The 20,634-nt window shown below is 39.2% G+C and overlaps 3 protein-coding genes across 10 annotated transcripts in view; 1 reads left to right on the top strand and 2 right to left on the bottom strand.

The window, feature by feature from the left end:
* Window positions 1–138: 138 nt before the first annotated feature.
* On the bottom strand, window positions 139–7,502 carry smg9 (SMG9 nonsense mediated mRNA decay factor). Of its 2 annotated transcripts, XM_084942798.1 has the most exons (14): window positions 7,342–7,502; window positions 7,082–7,249; window positions 6,925–6,999; window positions 6,493–6,724; window positions 6,289–6,386; window positions 6,059–6,171; window positions 4,759–4,870; window positions 4,468–4,563; window positions 4,218–4,303; window positions 3,358–3,464; window positions 3,167–3,274; window positions 1,308–1,433; window positions 1,072–1,216; window positions 139–347 (listed from the first exon to the last, which is right to left on the bottom strand). In XM_084942798.1, the coding sequence occupies exons 2-14, from the start codon at window positions 7,226–7,228 to the stop codon at window positions 269–271; spliced, it is 1,524 nt and encodes a 507-aa protein (XP_084798924.1). In that variant the 5' UTR covers window positions 7,229–7,249; window positions 7,342–7,502; the 3' UTR covers window positions 139–268. The 2 variants fall into 2 exon arrangements, with proteins under 2 accessions (XP_084798924.1, XP_084798923.1); XM_084942797.1 differs by having other exon boundaries at window positions 7,082–7,502.
* LOC146377497 (uncharacterized) lies at window positions 6,932–13,821 on the top strand. Of its 4 annotated transcripts, none has more exons than XM_084942793.1 (2): window positions 6,932–7,019; window positions 11,227–13,821. In XM_084942793.1, the coding sequence occupies exons 1-2, from the start codon at window positions 7,011–7,013 to the stop codon at window positions 13,033–13,035; spliced, it is 1,818 nt and encodes a 605-aa protein (XP_084798919.1). In that variant the 5' UTR covers window positions 6,932–7,010; the 3' UTR covers window positions 13,036–13,821. The 4 variants fall into 4 exon arrangements, with proteins under 4 accessions (XP_084798919.1, XP_084798921.1, XP_084798918.1 ...); XM_084942795.1 differs by lacking the exon at window positions 6,932–7,019 and adding an exon at window positions 9,254–9,332; XM_084942792.1 differs by lacking the exon at window positions 6,932–7,019 and adding an exon at window positions 9,272–9,483.
* The window catches only part of kcnn4 (potassium intermediate/small conductance calcium-activated channel, subfamily N, member 4), a 21,950-nt gene continuing 14,357 nt past the window's right edge, over window positions 13,042–20,634 (bottom strand). The window contains exons 5-10 of one of the 4 annotated variants that reach the window (XM_084942799.1): window positions 19,505–19,522; window positions 18,955–19,065; window positions 16,885–17,006; window positions 15,743–15,812; window positions 14,561–14,727; window positions 13,042–14,432 (exon numbers count right to left, since the gene is read on the bottom strand). In XM_084942799.1, the coding sequence (XP_084798925.1) occupies window positions 14,429–14,432; window positions 14,561–14,727; window positions 15,743–15,812; window positions 16,885–17,006; window positions 18,955–19,065; window positions 19,505–19,522 (492 nt within the window). In that variant the 3' untranslated portion in view covers window positions 13,042–14,428. Of the gene's footprint in view, window positions 14,433–14,556; window positions 14,728–15,742; window positions 15,813–16,884; window positions 17,007–18,954; window positions 19,066–19,504; window positions 19,523–20,634 lie in introns of those variants that run through there. The other 3 variants (XM_084942801.1, XM_084942800.1, XM_084942802.1) reach the window with 3 other exon arrangements.

Here is a 20,634-nt window from a genome sequence, read left to right as displayed (position 1 = left end):
CATTTTTATTAGAGATCTGCTGAGAGAAGACACTTTCTTTTCCCGCTCACCACCTCTGCACAGGCTGTAACTTTATCTGTAACTATCAGAATTCCTGAGGACAGTCCCAGGACACTATAGAACAAGCAGGACTCAAAGTCTGAAAAATTCTATTTATTTTATGCCCCAGTGGTGTTTTTTTCAAACATCCCATTCAGCTGCACTTCTTTCGTCTTTGTGTGATCTGATCAGTGAAATAAAACTGTACATAAGAGCAGTTAAACACGTGTCAGCAGAGCAGACGACTGTATTCAGAGAGGGCCGAGGACTTTTTCACACCATCCCAGATACGAGCTGCATAGTGAAACCTGTGAAAACAATGAAAGTTAAGACAGGAAACAGAGGGATAAACTTAAACGAAATCCCAATAATGTCTCAAGATTTCACAAAATGACAGTTACATAGTACAAAGAAGAAAAAATCCAAATATTATGCATTTCTGCACCAACCTTAATTATTAATACTTTTACTTTCTTTATATGGCATGGAAATAGGTTTCTTTTCACTGTAGTATTTCATTTTCAACTGATATTGTTTTAAGCATGTTCAGAAAAAAATTAACCTGATATCCCACAGCAAGAAATATTTTTCACCACTCTGAAAGTTTTGTGCTTGTAGGTACATGCAGCAAGTTGCACCATGCCTCAGAAAACTATTTCACAACAAACCACCAGCGCTCATTTTCTGTTGTTTACAAAAAACAAAACAAAAAGACAGCAGGTTGTAGTCACTGAAAGTAAAGGGAAGCAGAGAGACCCCCTCATCTCTAATAGATATTTTGCATTTCTTCCACAGGGATTAAAAACTGTTTCTATGAGAGTTCAAAAACAATGACATTTATGATGGCTTTGTTGAGCAAACCAGTTTAAAACATAAAACTGATTCTCACCCTGGGTGCAGGATGTATTTCCTCATTTATACTTGGTTGTCTCACTTTTTTCCCACGGATTAGTCACCTACACTTTTTGAATAGTGGAATATGAATAAAATAATTATTCATTTATAAATAAATAGTACTGATATGATGTTTACCAGTTTTTCTCAGTGAGAATAGTGTGTGACAGCTGACAGCGGGGCATGGCCAGTATTTGGCTGCGGAGTTTTGAAACCATGGTGGAAAAGGCCGGGTGTCCTCTATAGCCGGGGAGCAGAGAGAACAGTGGGTATGTTCCTGACCCTAAACAACATACAAAGATTCATTTATTTTTCACACAACACACGAGAGGTCACTTGAGTTTTACCTTATGAGAAGAATAAATGTTTGTAACCTGCTTTGGTCAAATTATCCTCCCCGTCATTTTCCTGCACAGGAAGCAAGAACATATTGACCTCGGCTGTCAGATAGTCCTGCCCCAAGCCTGGGAAGACATTGCAGTCGAGCATGGATAATGTTCCTGAGAATAAAACACATGTTATAGTTGTGGCCAGCCTGTTAATCCACTTCAGAAGTGATGCTTTGTTTACAGGACTACAAAACCAAACACATTCACTAAAAACCTTTGAACAGTCACAAAATGTCATTTTGCTCACAAGTACAAAGCAAACAAAAGGTTTTCATCTAGAAACACCATAAACCTGATGGAGCCTTTTACCACTCCTGAATGCACATTTAGAACTTTTGGGTTAAATCATCAGTGATACGTATGGAGGTCAGAAGAGAGGCACAAGAGAGACAGTGATTGTCTACAGCCATCTGTACAACATGGTAGAGGGTCATAGTTTGGGGAGGTATTTCAGCCAGTGGTGTTGATAGAGTTATGAATGCAGAAAAGGATTAATTTTGACATTGATCATGGGAGAATGATCCCAAACACACTGTCAATGCCATGAAAGCATACCTGGCTAGAAAAACACTCACAGGAACACTATCAGTCTGGGGGTGGGCGCTATAAACCCCCCACCCAGAAACTCTTCTACCCAGCAACTGCGTTGAGGATATGTCTTTATATACTCCTGGATAAGGAAAAATAGCAACCGCACGAGTATCGGATGAGCGAGGGAATGAGACTCGCTGTTGTTTGACTTTCACAAGGAGGATGCCAAACAAAATGGGGTAATTTGCGAAACATGCTATAAAATTATGCCCCTAAAGGTATCAGTACCACAAGTTCAACTGCAAAATTAAGACCAATTTAAACTCTGCATGTCAACGTCTCCCCACACCAAAGAAAACCTCAAATAAACCATCTGTGATAACAGTGACTGTTCTTGGTCAGTCGTTTTTATAGTCATTATGTAGACTTTTGTCTCTATAATTTGAGGTCATCACATTTTTTTATATGTTGTAAAGCACAAAGGAGCACCTTTTTAATTTCAGTTGTTTTGTCTCGTGAATTATTGCTCAAAGTTTTTTGTGTTGCTATGATCTTTATTTGTTAAAGGTCTAGTGTTGACCACATAAAGAGACTTACTGTGACAGCATAGTCATTTGTGAAAAATCCCTGTATGAAACTGATGGTTACTGTTAAAATAAAACATGTCAATTCATTCAGATTCTTTGTAGAAAAAATTTAAATGAGTACACCAGTGTCATTTTTGGCACTGCATGATTGAAAATGACACTTGTTTTGGAGGTTATTTAAACATATCGCGATATATATCATGTATCTTGATATAGTAAAAAAATTACACAATATTAGATTTTCCTCATATCGCCCAGCCCTATATCAGTCATGGATTGGCCTCCCCAGAACCTGGACATCAAAAATAATTAAAACTGTTTGCAATCATCCATAGAAAATGTAACAAAAGGCAGCCAACGTCGAAAGAAGAGTTTTGACTGTCCTTCAATAAATGTGGAGAACAGTTCCTGAAGACTGCTTAAAGAAATGTTAACAAAGCTTGCCTAAGAGAGTTCAGGAGAGAAAAAGTAGTCATTCCAAATACTGACTTTAAAGTTTCGTATTTTCCTTATACACTGCATTTCCATTCATGTTTTTTTTTCATGTTTTGAGGGGTGACTCAAGATTTGCACAGTACTGTAAATGTAGATAATTTCTTAGCATTTACTTAACTTTTTTTTGCCACCATATCACATTCATTTTCTTCTACCAGCTCCCTTACTGGCATTCATTACTACTTACACATAAAACATTAACATAAAGAGAAATTTGTTGTAGTTTTGCACCTTTGTATTTGAGGTGAGAATGAGCCATTAATTTGTCGACCACCATATGCATGTTCTTCAGATTTCTTGGGCAGAAATCATCCCGTCTGGCCTTGTTCTGGAGGAAAACTGGGGGAGAAAGAAATGTAAACTTTGACATGCTTAAATTTGGTTTGTGTGTCAAATATAGCGTGTCAGCATTAAACAGCCACCTATATGTGGATAATACTCTGCTCCGTCATCACTGCCTGAAGAGCCGGTGCTGTCGTGGCTTGCAGATGGTGTGGAAGGTTTCAGCATCTCAGCAGTCTGAAGAAACCTGTCCATAAAGGTGACACCATAATATAACTTCAGCTGTGGAATGAATTTGTGTCACAAGAAGCAATAATAATGAGAATTAGATCATTTTACTGAGTGGAAAGAGTACAGGTAAAATTTGCTTCGATAGTTACATATGTAAATATACAGAATCTGCCATTTTCCTGCTGTGCCAATGTGAGATGCTACTTGGCGATAACCCTGGTAAAAAACATTGTTTGGTAATCTGACATTGATTTTTCACCAAAGGAAGCCAAAACAATACATAATCATATCAATATTTGTGCTGATTAAAACTGTAGCTTTCTACTACAGAGATATCATTTTAAGCTATGTACAAAGTTAGTGAAAACTTGCTTTTAATGGCAATATTTTCAGCATTAGGCAAGAATGCTATGCAAAGGGAAAAGGTTTTTAATCACATAGCCAGAGTCGCTCAGATTGTTTGTTATGCTGTGTGAAGAAAATGAGTCATGAACTGATCTAAATGGATTGTGGCGTACAAAAGGTAATAAATGTCAGCACATGTTAGATGGGCATGGAGTCTGACATTTTACCCAGGTCTAGATTTGCCTGTTTAAAATGTCAGACTGGCTGAAAGAACAACATTGCTGAGCTTATGAAAAAGCAAAAACAAATATCCTTTTAAGATATAGCATGAAATGTTCAGCATTCCTTTGAGAGTATTGGGCTTTAAAATTATAATCACAACCATCTTGAGAGCACGGGTCCATCGCAGACCTAAAGTACTTACCTGTAAAGGTTCAAATCAGTGAACCAGTCTTGAACCACAATTACAACATGGCACACTGTAAACAGGAAGGCAGCGATCTGAAGAGACTGTAGAGGAATTATACAGAGTACAAACATGCTTTATTTGTAGAAAAGAATAAATACGATCACTAAACCAACATCAAACAATGAATCCCAAAACTAAAGTTCACAGGTGTTTAGCACCAGCATTCATATTATTATATACTGTCCTCCGCAGGCCAGCCACATACCTGCATCTCAACATATGTATGAGGAAGATTGTATTCTGGAGGTAACTTCCGATCATTGTTGATAAGATGATCCAGAATTGATGGGCTAAGCATTGGCTGAAGAATGACATTTAAACACAGTGAAACATGTTGTTGCTTCAGCACAACAAATCCTTAACCACAGTTAGACATCTTGCAGTTCCAAGGTTAACATTACAGACAGTTTGTACCAACTTACATTCTGACAGCAAAAAGAAAATACTACAGTAAACCGTAGAAACTGTCATTCTAATCACAATACTTCATTCATACCTGCGTATCCAAGAAGATAACTCTCTCCTGTGTGATGAAGAAATCAATCCCTGTACTCTGATTTCCACCTCTTTCCTTGATTTCTTGAGTCTGGGGTCTGAATACAAAACTCCTGTTCAAACAAACACACGTTTTTATTCAATATCACCTCTAAAGAACTGTTCAAGTGATTTTTCTCAAATTAATTATTAAAGTACTCGCATTGATCCTTTAAAAAAAGAAATGCATCTGTAATTATCAGACAAATATAGAGTATTATATTGAGTATATTTCACATTAGAAAAATCACATGGCACACCACCAAACAAAATGTTACAAAAAGCATATTGATAATTTTTCCCTGCAGGAGTGGAACCACATAATCTTCCACGACACACCTATGTGCCACGGCTCAGTGGTTGGGAACTAGATGTTCTGTGTTTTGATGGGAGGGATAAAATGTATTCAGACAAGTTCTACTGTTGTATTACCTCATTCCCTCTTAACTTAAGTAGGCATTTCACTTGAATAAGGGAAAGTGCCTCCTGGGCACCTCCTGGGTTATGTGCGTCACACTCTGATGGATGCATCGGAGAGGAATTTAGGAATCAGTATGTTGCCCAAGGATATTTGGCAAGCAGACTGGAGCACCTAGGGTTTAAACCAATAACCTTCTAAATAGTAAATGAAATGCGCCACCTCTTGAGCTTCAGCCATCACATCACTGTTCCCTACAGTTTGTGTGTTGGATCAATTTAAGTGAATGGCAATTATAGAGTCCTTTTCTATTATCAGTGACCACTCAACGTGCTTTAAGACAAGCCAAAGACCTTTTTCCTGTCTTTTTGTGTAATTAAGCACTTTCATCATTTCAAATCCAAACCTTCTGCAATTTAAAAATCACCAGTTAAGCCTATGTGCACGACAGTTTGGCCCAAACCAAAACACTACTGAGATTTCTCACGTAAGTCATGCGGATATTGCTCAACAAGGAGGTTTTTGCCAAACCATCAGGGACTCCAAATTTTTAAATGCGAGTCATGAAATAGTATCTAGTCCGGTGTGACTGAAACTTTGGCAATCATTTCAATGCAACTGCCGCCAACCTCCATCCAGGAAATACAGATTTTTCCCAGTGGGTGCTATACAGGTGTGGAATGGTCTCTAACTGGTGTCCCATTCATTTCATCCTAACCCATCAGCATGATTGTCACAGGTCCAAACTGAACACCGTATATTTAGTTGTCACGTGTCTGCAAAAACCTCAGTAGTGTGTGTAGTGCAGAACACTTTACATCTTGATCTTATTCTTTAACCTTACCTTTGATCTTCCTCAGGAGTGTTGGCAGATAACAGCGACATGATGGTGGATTTCCCAGTTCCCTGCAAGCCAATAACTCCCACCACCAACATGTCTGTCTGGTCCCTCAAATACTGCAACACATCACAACAACATCACTCAGCTTCCTTTGACCACATATCATAAAGTAAACTGAAAGCACTGTTTAAATCTGCAAAATCAACTAAATGTATTAAATGCTATGAATTTACCTCCATGGCACTGTCACACCAATTCATCTGATCATCCACCAGTTTAATGCTGTGCTTCATTTTCTCCGGAGGAAGGAGTTTGGACTGCCCAACCATGGCTGGAAGTCACATGAAAGCTTGTGGCCTTAATTATTGCACATGAACATACTTTTGAATTTGGAGAAGAAAATAAAATGTCTTTTTGTAGAGTCTATAACAACTCACGGTCCAATGCACTGCTCGATGCAGAAGCACTCATTCCTCTGTTTTGGATCTGGTATACAGGCTGAGTAGGTCGCTGCCCTTCCCTCTCTATCTTAGAGGGTGGACCAGAGGACTGTGCAGCCGACTCAGTAGGTGTCCCTGGCTTCACTCCATCGTCCCTGGCCTTCATTAGCATGATGGGCTTCTCAAGGACTGGTGTTCCACTGACAGGTGTATTCTGTGAGGGCTTAGCCTTAGAATATATAAACAACAGCACAAATTGCAGATGGAAGCGCTTCGTAGGCACAAACAAGCACGGCTCGTTTTGTTCTGGCATTGTGAATATTCTTTGATTTTGGCTATTCTTCCTATTCGGTTAGGGTAAGCAAAATGATACCTCACAAATTTAAACTGTAGACTATAGTTTGTGGTCTCAAAGACAAGCCGACCTACCCTTTCTCCGGGAGGTTTTGCAAGAATGATGGGGGTCTTCTGAATTAGAGGACCTGGTGGATCCTCGCTTCCATCCTGGAAAGAAAATGATTCGAGTGAGTATTTTGATGTAGAGAAGATAAAATCAGAGGCCAAAGCAGCATATCGTTTGAAGTACCCTTCGCTCTCTCGGTTGGTAATCCCGATCTCGACTGGGTCCGGACAGATTTTGCCCCGGAGGGCCAACATCTCTGTCCCCTCGGCGTCGCCTCCTCCTGCGCCCTTGCCCATACATGCCGGGTTGACTGTGACCGGACTCGGACATATCGCGACTCACCTGGAACAGCTGATGTTTAGAGAAAGCTTGTAAACGACGGGTAGTAGAGCCGAGATAAAGCTATTATTTATAATTAAAATTCTGTTTCCTAAAAGACAGACCTCTAATACCGACGTCTCAAGGTATGGCTTTTAATATCGTTAACATTTAAACGTAAAAATTAGCTAGAAGCTATCATTATAAGTCAACCCTAACGGTGGTTATAAACAACGCTAGCCAAGGCTTCCTGGTGAAGTGTTTGTTTCGTGGCTTGGCGTTTGCCGTGTACGGTTCAACTGAGCGGATAAGGAAAGCGATAATGTTCCACCCGCCTGGAAATCTCTTTTTTACAAAACAAATGCATCTTGTTCGTCATGTAAAAGAAGTCGATTTGAAACACAGTTAAAACATGACTAGTTCCCCTGTCAGGAACTATTTTATCACACATATAATATAATATAACATAATATAATATAATATAATATAATATAATATAATATAATATAATATAATATAATATAATATAATATAATATAATATAATATAATAGTTTTAATCATTGTTTTGAAATCTGAAATTTCCCCAGTAATGAAAGCTGTGTCACAGATTTTTTCATAGTTTCATCCTAATTTAAAAATGAAGTCAAGTCAAAGTCAAATTAAACTTTATTGACTTGACTTCATTTTTAAATGAATGAATGAATAAAATCTGATAAAGCTGTTACACAAGAACATTTTAATCTATATTTCAAAAAAAGAGTCACATTTTTAAAAATTTGAATAAAACTTGACTTCGACTATTTAATTATGCAATCATTTGGATTGATCTCGGGTTAAGTAAACCCACAGTATTTTGTGTTTTGTTTTGTTTTTCTCTCTTCATAAAAAAACAAGAAAAACGGCATGCTCAGCTCCTAGCCAAAAAACCTATTGAATTGTTTAATTTATAAGTTAATCTATTTATCGTCAAGGACTTGCAGCACAATCTCAATTTCAACTAGTAATTTTTTCATGTTATTAAAAAAACCCACTGTTTTAATATGACACTGATCTAAACACATCTGGAAGGATAATATTATAAATGAATAAGGAAAATATATCTTTATGATCTTCTCCTTTGCTTCACATTGTTTAACTGTTTTGGTTCATTTATCTTATTTGTCTTTCTTTTTTTAAAGCCATACATCATGACAGGTGTCACTTCCCTGTCGCTCTTGCTGCCCTCTCTCTGACACAAATCACGCCTGACACTTGTCTCACTCCACCGTGCCTGCACTCTCTTCTTCACCTCTCTTGTGCACTGTCTTTTACTTTGGATGGATGACCCCAAATATCTAAGCTCATCTACCTTGACTACCTCTACTCTTTGCAACTTCACTCTTACACCTGCCTCTCGCTCTTTCGAACATGAATTCCATCTTGCTTCTACAAACTTTCATTCCTCTTGTTTGCTGTAACACCCTCCCTTTAGGCAAACATCACATCTGTAGTGCTCCTTCTATGCATAAATTCTTACTTCCGCTCACTGGCCATCACTTCTCTTCTTAACCCAGCTTAAAATACTATTTGCCATATCTTCCTGGTATAAGCGTTATCCCTCTTTAGTTACTACAGCTCTAACATCACCCGGGTTCTTCAAATCTTCTCCATTGTTCAGGCATCCACTCACTCTGCTTATTTAACATAAAATGCATATAAACATATATGCATAAAAAGAGATATTTAGAAGATGCAGGGGAATACGTTTCTTAGTGTATAAGCTTGATTTCAGAAAAAAAAGTAAGGTGTCTCATAATTTTCTTTAAATAAAAATTAATGAAATAAAATAAATAATGGGCTTCTTCTGTTAGCAATTTAGCATGAGATCGCTTTGCATTAAAGATTTATTTTTTAATAAATCTGTAGATTAAAAATTGCAGCAGCAAGCTGCAAAATATTTATATTTATAGTAAGAATAATTTAGAGTTGCCTTGGCTTGTCCACTCAGTGGGTAAAGCACATCGATGCATTGTGGGAGATGGAGGCTCATCTCTTCCGGTTCAAACCGGATGTAGATGAGTTCGGAACAGCGATCTTGGACGCCATAAAGGACAGGAGGATTTCCCGATGTAAAAGTGAATTGTTCTTTTTCTCTTTGAAATATGGAGACCTGTTTTTTATCCCACCTACAGCTGGATTTGCTTATTATACCAAGTTAAGCTACTTATATTTTCACAGTAAATGAGTTGCACGAACCGTCTGCTGTTACCGGTATTTGTGGACGGGGTAAGTGCATCTAGTATAGTATTAAGTCAGCCACAAGAGAGAACGTGTGTTGTTTCTTCCATTTGATAGTTCAATGGCAAAGTGGCACTGTGATACTGGAGTGTGGATGCCTGTGAGAAGAGTAGTCATTACTAAACAAAGTATGTTTATTTTAAGTATTGAAAATTTTTATTGAATTATTTTTATTTTTGTTATTAACCTGTGTACTTTGAAAAAGTGTATACTTGTCACAGCATCACAGGAGAGAGGTAATATCTTGAATTGTAGGGGGTGATTTTAATTTCTTTGTGTTTGTTTTGCTTTGTTTTTTTCTAGCCAAGACCTTGGTTTACTCAACAACAAAGCTTCCAGATAATAACAGATATTAAGCTATGTAGATGACATTTAAATGTTTGTTCAGTTATAAATATTAATTTATTATTAACTTATTTAGTTGTGGAAGCCAATAGACTGCACATAAAAGATGGATGTGGAAGCAGATGCCTCTTCTAGCTCCACCCGATGTTGAGTTACAAAAATATTCATATTATTTTGGAGTTGCAGTAAACAGGGGAACTAATGGAAGTCGAAACAGTTTTTCTCTACCTGTCTTTTGAGAACAAATTTAGGACTTTTAATACCAGAGTGTTTGGAAAGTGGATCTAAAAAAATCCAGTTTCAGCTGGCAACAAGAGTAACTTTAGTTTTTAGCATTTCCATGACGACTTAATTTTTCTGCCTCACAGATTGACACTTGACTACCTTAGAGTTCACGCTCTTCTTGAAATAAAGCATGCAAGTTGGTTAACTAACTTTAATTCCATTAGGGCATAAAACTGCAAGTACAGACTACCAACTTGTGCAAATAAAAAAAAATGCCACAAATACTTTAAAGGTTGGGCAGCTTTTCTTTACAATAAGGTTTAAAAACTATACACTATATTTTTGCCATATCAGAAGCTCTTTAACTGAATAAAAAAGATAGATGTAGCTTCCGGTTCTGAAAAGTGAAGCCAGTGCTAAAGTTCCTTAATCATTCCTTGAACCATCTCATCTAATGGCCAACAGGGGACAAATCACCTGATTTAAAAAAAGTTAATTTAGTTAATTCTGGTTTCCATTAGTGCCATTAACATTTACCATTTCACATCAGTCTGGTTTCAAAAAACTAAAATGGCTACTGTAAAAATTCTAATCTTGTGGCCTCATCAATGGTTAATATTTCAGTGTCTTATTGATGTATTTTTCTGTCTCTTCTATACAATGTTTTATGTCTTCACACATCATAAATACAAACGAAAAGCCTGCAGCCATGTGAGCAGGTGTGTGAGGCTGAACTTTAGCTCACAGTCACTGATGTGCTGTGAGCTAGCCATCGGTCCATCTTTTATTCACCAACATATGGTTCATTAGAAAATCTGGTTCAACCATTTGTTTTTGAGCCATTTCAGACAGTGTTTGTAAATCTTAGGAGCATGTTCACACCTGTGGTTTGTTTTCTCTGATCCGAATCAGTTGATGAGTTGGTAAACTTGTAGCTTTTCCCCATGGTTTGGTTTCATGCTAAATGGCTAACAGAAGAAGCCCAATTAAAGAGAACTCTGAGCGAACCAAAGTGCATCACTACAAACCATGTCAGAATGTTTAGTCCACTCATTGTCCACATGTCTCTGGGGCCACAGGTATAAAAGTAAATGCAGGAACAAGGTGCTATATTCTGCACTATTTCAACTGATTTTTGTCTTTTCTGTTCAAAATTCACAGACTGTTATGTCAGCAGACTCGAGCAGCGACGAAGATGTGCACCTGGTATCAAAATGTTGGGAATGTGGGCAGAACATCCACAACTTAAAGAAATTGATTTCACATTATAAAAGCCACAATACCAAAGCCACATGCCACATCTGCAAGGTTAGTTTCCGTCGCCTGACGTCACTCTCTACACACCTGGATAATGCGCATCTGCCACCTGTCTGCAACAAATGCCATCAGTCTTTCAGCAATGTCTGGGAGCTGAACAAGCATGCAGAGAAACACTGTACGGACTCTGAGTTTATCCAAGAAGATTCCTCTTTGATTTGTAAGAGGCAGAGCAGTGACAGCTCTCCTAATGAGAAGACAATGCAGCAAAATGCAGATACTGTTCAACATGACTCACTGCCAGCACTGAGGTCTGAACAGAGAGCTGATATAAAGCCTGAGATGCCTAAAAACAGTGTGGCGTACATACTGGCTGCAGATGATGAAGATCTTAGCACTGAAAGTGATTCCGACATGGCAGAAGATTCAACAAGCTCTGCTGCTGAAGATGAAGTCATGACACACTCTAAACCTAATAAACTGCCTCCAGATCACTCTGAAACAAATGGTCGCTCCAACTCCAGTTTGCCCAATGATTCTGGTCATTTTTCAGACTGTCCAGATTCCCAAACGACATGTGCACCCTTTCCTGCTGCCAATAGTGTAATGTGCACTGTGTGCGGCAGAGGTCCGTTTAAGTCAATTAAGCTCCACTTGCTGCACTGCAGTGGCGTAAGAGTAAAATATCAATGCTTTCTGTGCAAGAAGGCCTTTCTAACTGAGAGTGCTGTTAAGAAACACCACTTGGCTCTGTATGCCTGTGACATCTGTGGCCAAGTTTTCAGTCACAAAAACTTGTACTATAGCCACCAGTGTCCCAAAGGGAGAAAATCGCCTTTGGTGCTTTTCTGCTCTGAGTCAATGCCGAAAGCATGCAACATATGCAAATTTCTTTTTACCTCTGAGAAATATTTAGTAGAGCACGTAACCAAAGTTCACACGTCAGTGGTCAGCACCAAGGCGTGCACTGTTACTACTCCATCACTGTTGGGAAAGGATAACCGAGGAGCCCAGAGCACAAAAATCCAGCTCCAGTCAACCAAGTTTGTGAGCAAGGCCATTAATGGAACACACAGTGATGGCCAAACGTCAGGATCAAATGGTGCCCTAGCTCAGCCAAACCAACCGCCTTCAAGTAACCTTCATTCCCCTTTTCCTGTGCTTTCAAGACCCCGGGACACATACCAAGAGGGTGCGCTCTTTAACCCCCCCTCACAACCAATGCCAACCATCCTAGCCATGTTTGAGAATGACAGCCATCGCTTGGCTTTGATGAAACGCATGAACACCAGCTGGCGCTCCAAGGCGCCTTACCCTTGCAGGCAGTGCGGCGCTGTCCTGCGGCAGCCCTCGCTCATCATCAGCCACCGGTACCTCCACCGAGGCCGCCGGTCGCACAAGTGCCCATGCGGACGAGCTTTTAAACACAGGCTGCACCTCCTGAGACACTGTATTCAGCACGCGGAGGCCATAAGCTACATCTGTGTCAGCTGTGGGGACACTTTCACAGGAGCCAAACTCCTGGCGCAGCACCTGAAGGGCGGGTCTCTAAAAAAATCTCCCTCTGGCTGCACGTGGAAAAGAAAAGTCAAGAGAACATGCAGAATGCCCTTCACGTGTGACTGCGGAGAACTGTTTCTCAGGCCTTCAGCATACATATGGCACCAGCTTAAAAACAGGACAAGTAACAAACCGAAGAAGCCTACGGTGTGACAGAAGTACGAATAGATCAGTTTTTATTTCTTCAAGCAACAAATCAAAATAGATATGCCACACATGACACCTGCTTGTCACCAGTCTGTTTAATTCATGTGTCCTCCAGTGACAGAAATAAAGCAAAAACATAAACACACTCATTCTAAATGACTTTGAATTATAAGCATGTTTATTATGGTTATTAACATGTTTTTACCATGTGCAAATGTTACATATTTAGTTTTTCATACATTTTTCTGCTGCTACACTAACTACCGGAGTTAAAAATAAAATAAAATAAAATAAAATGAAAAAAAAAATAAAGGTAGCCAACAAGGAGGCTTTTTTTCCAGCACTGGATTAAGTTTAAACAAAACTCCAGTTAATCCTCCAGAGAGAGAGAGTTGGTCCAGTTTTGCAGCTGTTCTCACAAAGTGCTTTCTTATTAGTGACATTTGTACAGAGGTTTGATTAAATCTTGTTTTCTGTTTTAATACAGCTGAAAATGTTATGCTCCTTTGAGATGCTGAAGAATCCGCAATTATCAGGAAGAAAATCGTGTAGTTTTTATTTTTATGATTATTGTTGTGTGTTTTAATATTGTCCACTAGATGGAGCAGTTGGATTGCTAAAAGATGAGCTTATAAGGCCACTGAAGTTTCTTTATTTTCAACAGGTGTAAAGTGTTGGATGTTTTTTCTTCCGTCAAACTGTGGCCGACGCAAGTCTGCAAGTTTCAGTTAATAGCCATGGGATCCCTTCGACTTACAGTTTGCAATAAAACTTTCTTTTCATCAAGTTTAATTTGACATTCACTTCATTCTCTTCACTCACCAAAGTCTATTTACCATAAAACACATTTTCATTCAAGATTTACTTAAACGGCTACGGGAGAGCACAACAGTGATGAATTATTGAGACACTGTGTGTCTCAGATGATGGAAAATGGTTGGATTAACACTGAAATACTGCAAAAATTAAAACATGCAAAATGGCTTATTCCACAGGAATAAGCTAGGAATGTAGAGCATCAATAATATCTTGCAAATAGCAGTTTACAGAGCTGTTGTTATTGCAGATTAAAGGATCCTCCACAGTCCTTGACTGAGATCAGGTCAGTTCTTGGGCTCTGTCACCAATCCTTTTGCTTGAAAACCCAGCAGATTTCCTGAAAATGCACTCGGATTTCCCAGCAATGAATTTAGGTCTTATTTTATCTGTATAATTTAACAGCAGTGAGTCACTGTGCAGTACACTCAGAATGGGGCCAAAAGATGATCTTTAGTGAGTATGCCAGTCCTCCAAGTGGTTCAGCATGTTAAGAGTCTAAAGCAGCTCTGGTTGGAGAGGATTCGTGGATACTTCAGATGAAAACACTACGGACTGTTTTTAACAACTGCGTGCAGTCGTGTCACCTACAAAAAAAACCCAACAAAATAATTTTGTTATTCTCCAAAGCGAATATACGTATGATATACGACATCCTACAGTGTGTTTTTAGCAGATCTGTGCAGTGACACTGGCATCTGTAAGTATTGTTTACCTGATCTCTGGGTTGCGGTGACGTACAACCTGAGACAGCAGATCAGACGTTTGTTGGAAGCAGCGACTCAGCTCGTCCAGCTTCTGCTCCATGGAGAGGATTCGCTGCTCCAGCTCCCGATAGGAGTTATTCCAGTTGGCACTGAGGTCGCACATAATCATCTGCATCTGTTGAAATCCACCACACAACACAAATATTTTGGCTTTGAAAAGAAAACACACTTAGACCAAACTAGAACCAAAAGTCTAACGTTACTGAACTCTGTGCAGATACATTTTAAAAGTATGTTGCAGAGTTTGTGTGGATTACTGACTGATTGACAGTGATTTTGAGGGAATCAGACAAAAACATTTGGATCGCTTTTTGTTTTGTTTGAAGCTGTTTGTTTTTTATGCTGCGGCTCAACTGCACTCAGTCAGTAAGCAGGAGTAGATTGTTAGACTGTAACTGACTGTAAGGTAACCATAGAACGGCTTATTTAGTGAAACTGGGCACATTTTCATATAATTCCAGCAATTACAGCGCTCCAGAATTACATTTGTGACTCTCATTAGGTGATGTCTTTTTAATGTGTTTTTTCCTCATGGAAACCTTTTCTGTGCCTGTTCACTTCTGACAAATTAAAATCTCATCCAGTTTTTTTTGTATGCATTTATCTGCTATATCTAAGAAACCCCAAACAGCAATATTTAATTTCAGATTCCTCCTCATAGCTGGCAGATGTCACTCCCAGTGTGGTCTTCTGTTACTGTAGCACATCTGCTTCAAGGTTAAACATGCTGTGCTTTCATAGATGCTCTTCTGCATAGCTTGGAGTTTGTGGCCAGGGAACTGCTGGTCACTGGATATTTCCTTTTTTCAGAGCATTCTCTGAAAACCCTAGACATGACTGTGTGGGAAAATCACAGCAGATTTGTGAAATATGCAGACTAGCCCGTATGGCATCAACAACCCTGTTTTAAAGTCACTTAAATCACCTTTCTTCCCCATTCTGATGCTTGATGTGAATTTCAGCCGGTCGCCTGGACCTGACGTACAAGCCTAAATGCACTGAGTAGCTGTCAGGTGATTGGCTGATTAGAGATCTGCATTACAGAGCGATTGAACATGTATACCAAATGTAATGGCCTGTAAGTGTAAATAAATGGAGTTTTACAGTGAATCATATGTGCTGTTATTTACCTTTGGGAGATCCACCATCTCACTGACGTAATCTCTTAGTTTTCTTTGTTTAAGGCGTAAATGCCGAAATCTGTGAAGTTAAAAAAAAACCCAAATGTAAATGTGATTTTTGAGACACGTGGAAAAATTCAAACTGTATTTTATTAGACCTTATTTTAAATGCTATCCTGAGGCACAGGAATGTAAACAAAAGAAATGCTGTGAAGTGTTGATTGTCCAATATGAGTGACTACACTGAGATAAAACACTTACAGAAACTCTGATTTGAGGAATATTCTGACAATCAAGTATTCAATTACTCAGTATTAAAGGAGTCACGCTGAGTTTGTTGAAATGCTATAAAACATTACTAGAAGGTTTGCGGCGAATGTGGAAAAGGTCTAAATTTAGTTCCTTCAATAGACAATCCAGACAATCAGCTAAAAAAGACATATGAAAACCAATTTTGCAATCAAGCACCTGGTCAAAGACAGCAGAAGGGTCTCATTACAGTATATACTGTAACTCTTAAAGTAGAGAGGTGCCTTCTTCTCACACTTTCCACACAGGGTTTATTTATAATAGTTTAGAACAGTTCAAAGCAGGAAGTACGACCCCGTTCACACAGGCTGACATATTCTCACACATGTATTGCTGTTGTCAGGATAATGTACCACATGATCAGCGCTTCGGACATCCTGTCTTGTGTAATCCACTTGTTCTTAGAAGAGAAACTTGTTCAATTACAAGCAGACACAATTTATGGACGAAAAAAAGCTATTCTTCTTAAAAGTATCTCCCGAAAGGTTTGCACAATAGTTGTCAGTTATTGTCAAACACTTCAAATAATCATTTAAAAAAGGGGCCTTTTATTTATTTACTTGCCAGGAAGAACTTTGCATTGGACTCTGAAGAATAATAAAGCAGACACTTGTTCACACATATCCTGTCCACATAAAAGAGGCAAACAAATCTAATTAGTAATCTAAATTAGCATCTTTAAATTGGTGACTCTGAGCATGTTGACAATTAGTTAATGACCCATAAAATACACATGTAAGGCACACAAACCACCACCCACATACTGTACACCCCTCACACAGACTGAAACACGCACACAGACACCCTGCCTGAAGGTATTATTTTGCAATACAGTAACTCACACTCTGATGGCTTCCAGAAGGCATCTCTGGTGTTTTCTGTGCTCACCGCGGTTGCCCTTTGTCACGTTTGCACGATGAAGAAGCCAGCATTCTCTTAGCACATTAGCAGCAGCATGGCGGATCTGGGAAAAGAAACATTTGAACTGACTGCTTAAACATACAGAAATGTGGTGACAGCACATATCGATCAACTTTGGATGTTCGACCGATAAAATTCGTGCAGAGCCGCTAACTGTTAACTTTTAAAGATTTTAGTACAGCACACATCGTCCAGGCCAGCTGATGAAATCCAGATAGCCTTTTCTGTTCCACCCTTTTGTACAATGATGCTGTTTTCAGATAGTGGCTGTTATGGTCAGTGAGTCTTATATACAGAAATTTATAAAACAGGCCATAACGGCTAAACTAGGAACTTGAGATTTCTAGATTTCGCTTGTATTCTCCTGTTTTGTTTTGTTTTTTCTTTGATTCTATTCATGTCTGTTTACCTTCCTGCTCAAATCACTGTAACTACCCTGTGATGATGTCACTACGACCTTGTTGTGAGGGTTATTAATAGAGGTTGTCAGTGTTTTGCATCCAGATGTCTTCCCTTGTTCCCATCAGTGTAAATCTGGACTGCACCAGTAAGCTCAGGAGGATGCATGCACATGCACACACACAAACCAAAACAACCAAAAGCGAGGCATAAAGATGCACCTTGTGACAGGATGCAGCCACCAGGAGAGAGGAAATGGTTGTATCCTCCAAAGCAGTGCTTCTACTTCAGTCAGACATTGCTACACGGTTTGGGGGGAGCTGTACTGCTTTATACAAAACACAGCTTTAAACCAAGACTGCACAATCTGTCAGTCATTACACATTTTTGCGTATTACCAAGACACTGAAAATGATTTCTTGTAAGCTTCCCTTTTTCCCATCAACAAGCAGACACTTGAAACCACACTCCTCTCCTACTTACTTTCAGACACCCTTAAAAGCAAAACACACGCGTCAGCAGTTTCCTGCCCACTGCTGCACAGGCCTGAAGTGACACAAGTTTCTTTCCTGACAGAGATAAGATTATTTCCTCTGTTTGATGCCTTGAAAAGGACATCAAGAGCCTGGCAGTTCTCCCTTCTCTCTTCCCACACAATCCTGTAGTAAAGGAATCAAACACCAAAGCGTGCATGCAACATGGAAAGCAGTGACTCATCCATCCTGACATCTCTATCCGTTTTATCCTGTCTCTTGTTTGGCTTACAACACTGCAGCTACCAGTGATGGGAGGGAGGGTAATTGATGGTTACAACATGTTTATTGGATTGTTGCACAAAAATTTTCATGCAAATGCTACAAAAATTAGAGCCACTATTTATGAGAACTTCAACACAGCTCAGAAAATGTATGTGTTACACTTTTATATTAACATAAATTGTTATCAAGATTATTTTTTGTTGGACAAGAGAGCTGTTGATGTCATTTATATTTAGCTATTAGTAAACAATATTTTCTTTAAACTTTCACAGAATTTTGAACCATAAAAACTCAAATTCTCCTTTTCTCGTGGGTTCCTTTTTATTGCCCAGAATACCAAGTATACAAAGCATACCAAAGTGTATTAGTTTGTTTTATCAATGCTGTGTGGCAATGCAGCACAGACTTCCAGTTGCTCTGTTCTTACAACTGCATTACCACACATTGTCCCATTGACTCTGACAGCAACAAACACGGACATGGTGTTCATTGTGAGGGATTATCTAAATTAAATGGTTCTCAAATCTGCACACTGAATGTGGATATGAACAGTTACCGATAGCTGTCCGGACACCTACTTCATGTAGCCCAAAGGATATATGATTTGCAGCGATTCCAGGGGGAAAACAAGCAAAACCACAAATATCAACTTTGAAGTAAAAGAATAATAAGCAGGAAAAGACCCATACATGCAAATGTCACATGACCCACTACAGAATATTTCAAATGGAAGCAATGAAAAAAACAAAAAAAGAAAGAACTTGATAAAAAAGGCATGCCGGCTGATTACTGTGTGTTTATACAGGTTTGCAGAAAATTGTTGCATGCTCTTACCCTTTTAGAAATCTGGATATCCATCATGAAGAAGTGCACATGTTTCTCTCCTTTGTTCAGCGCCAGCTTCTCTGTAACGATTGCAACCAGCATGGCGGTGCAGGCAACACCCTAAAACCCAAGACACGCAGAGCTTTTAGTATTTTTGTTGTCGTCTCAACAGATCGTCAGCGATTAGCCTGAATTTGCAAGTTAAGCTCAATGACAGCGGCCAGCGTGTCTTTTTACGTGTCCATTACCCTCTAAGGAAAGAACTTCTTCAGAAAACTCAGTGTTGATCCTCGTATTTCCATCTAATAAATCAAAATTAAATTTACACAAAAAGTTCAATGCTTAGACGGGCCTCAGTGGCACTAAAATAGTGTGGGTTTCCTCTGAGAATAGCTTAGCGCTATTCCTGGATAGGGAAATACACAATGATGGTGAATATTCGAATGGGTCTCAAAGCAAAACACATCCACATCTATAAAAAGATGTATCAATGGAGACAGAGACAAAACACTGCACTCATATCCATTACGAATAAAGATAAAAGTTAACCAGTTTTTACCTGTTTTCCACTTTTCAGCTTGCATTAGAAAGAGAGGAGAGAGAGAGAGAGAGAAAGAGGGGAGAGAAAGACCAAGCATGAGCAATAAAGCTTGAGCCAGAGTTCTGAAAGATATATTTATCCTTCATTCCACCAGCCACAAAATATCTATCATTACATCGTCTGCTAAACCTGGGAGGTACAAACTCTTTCCTTGGATCCATCCTCACACAGGGATGGGATGCAAAAAGTGGTGTCAACTCCTTAAAACAGCTGCAAATTGAGTTATAGCTGGACAGAGGCCAAAGTGCTGAACATTGAGGCTTTCAACCATATTACAGGTGTGAGTATCACCCCAAGTTTCTAGCTCCCAGAGCTGCCCTGATGGGAGTGGGAAATCTATTTTTTTCCAAACCCTGGGCACAGGTTGGCACACCCTCCTGTTGTAGTGGTGCCAAAGGCAATAAACCACCTAAAATGGATATGGTGGAAAGTTTTGCCTTATAAGGGGGGAACTTAATGAAAACAAGGGAGATGGAGAAAGAGAGAGGGAAAGATTGGGAGGACTGTTTTCCACTCTGTCACAGAGGTGTCTAAACCGGACTTGTGCCCACATCCAGAGCCATGGCCGAGATTCTTATCTGCTTGTACCAGAATTCAAAGCAGCAGCAAAATGTGTTGCCATTTCAAACACGGAGCCACTCCTTGCTTGCCCTCGCTTGACCTTTCCCTCCAGCTTTTTTTCAGTCTTAACTTACCAACATTTTTGCATTAACATAAAAAACTAACTTGTTTTAAAAAAAAACATCTCACTTTAAGATGTTCATATATGTCCTTTTTTGCTCTTTTACACATAAAAAACCTTAAACCTGGCTGTAATTCTCTGAGACACTATGGCACACTCAGCAGAGCCATCACACTTCACATAGATCTTTGTGCAAACTGCACAGGGTACACTGCATGCTGACAGCTTCCCTCCCTCAGTCTTTTCATGTGAGCGCCTGGTAATATCAAGGTCTTGCAGAAGTACACTGTGTCAACTTACAGCTGCAATCGAAATCACACACACACACAAGGGAAGGAAGGCATTCAGGCAAGAAGAATTTAATGTATCAAAGATAACTAGTGGGACAGTGCAGAATAGGCTGGAT

This window comes from Perissodus microlepis, chromosome 11 (genome assembly GCF_051167445.1).
Source record: "Perissodus microlepis isolate ML-2025 ecotype Zambia chromosome 11, ASM5116744v1, whole genome shotgun sequence".
Classification (NCBI taxonomy): domain Eukaryota; kingdom Metazoa; phylum Chordata; class Actinopteri; order Cichliformes; family Cichlidae; genus Perissodus; species Perissodus microlepis.
The sequence above is the reverse complement of the archived record's forward strand: the minus strand, read 5'-3'. Positions and strand labels throughout refer to the sequence as shown.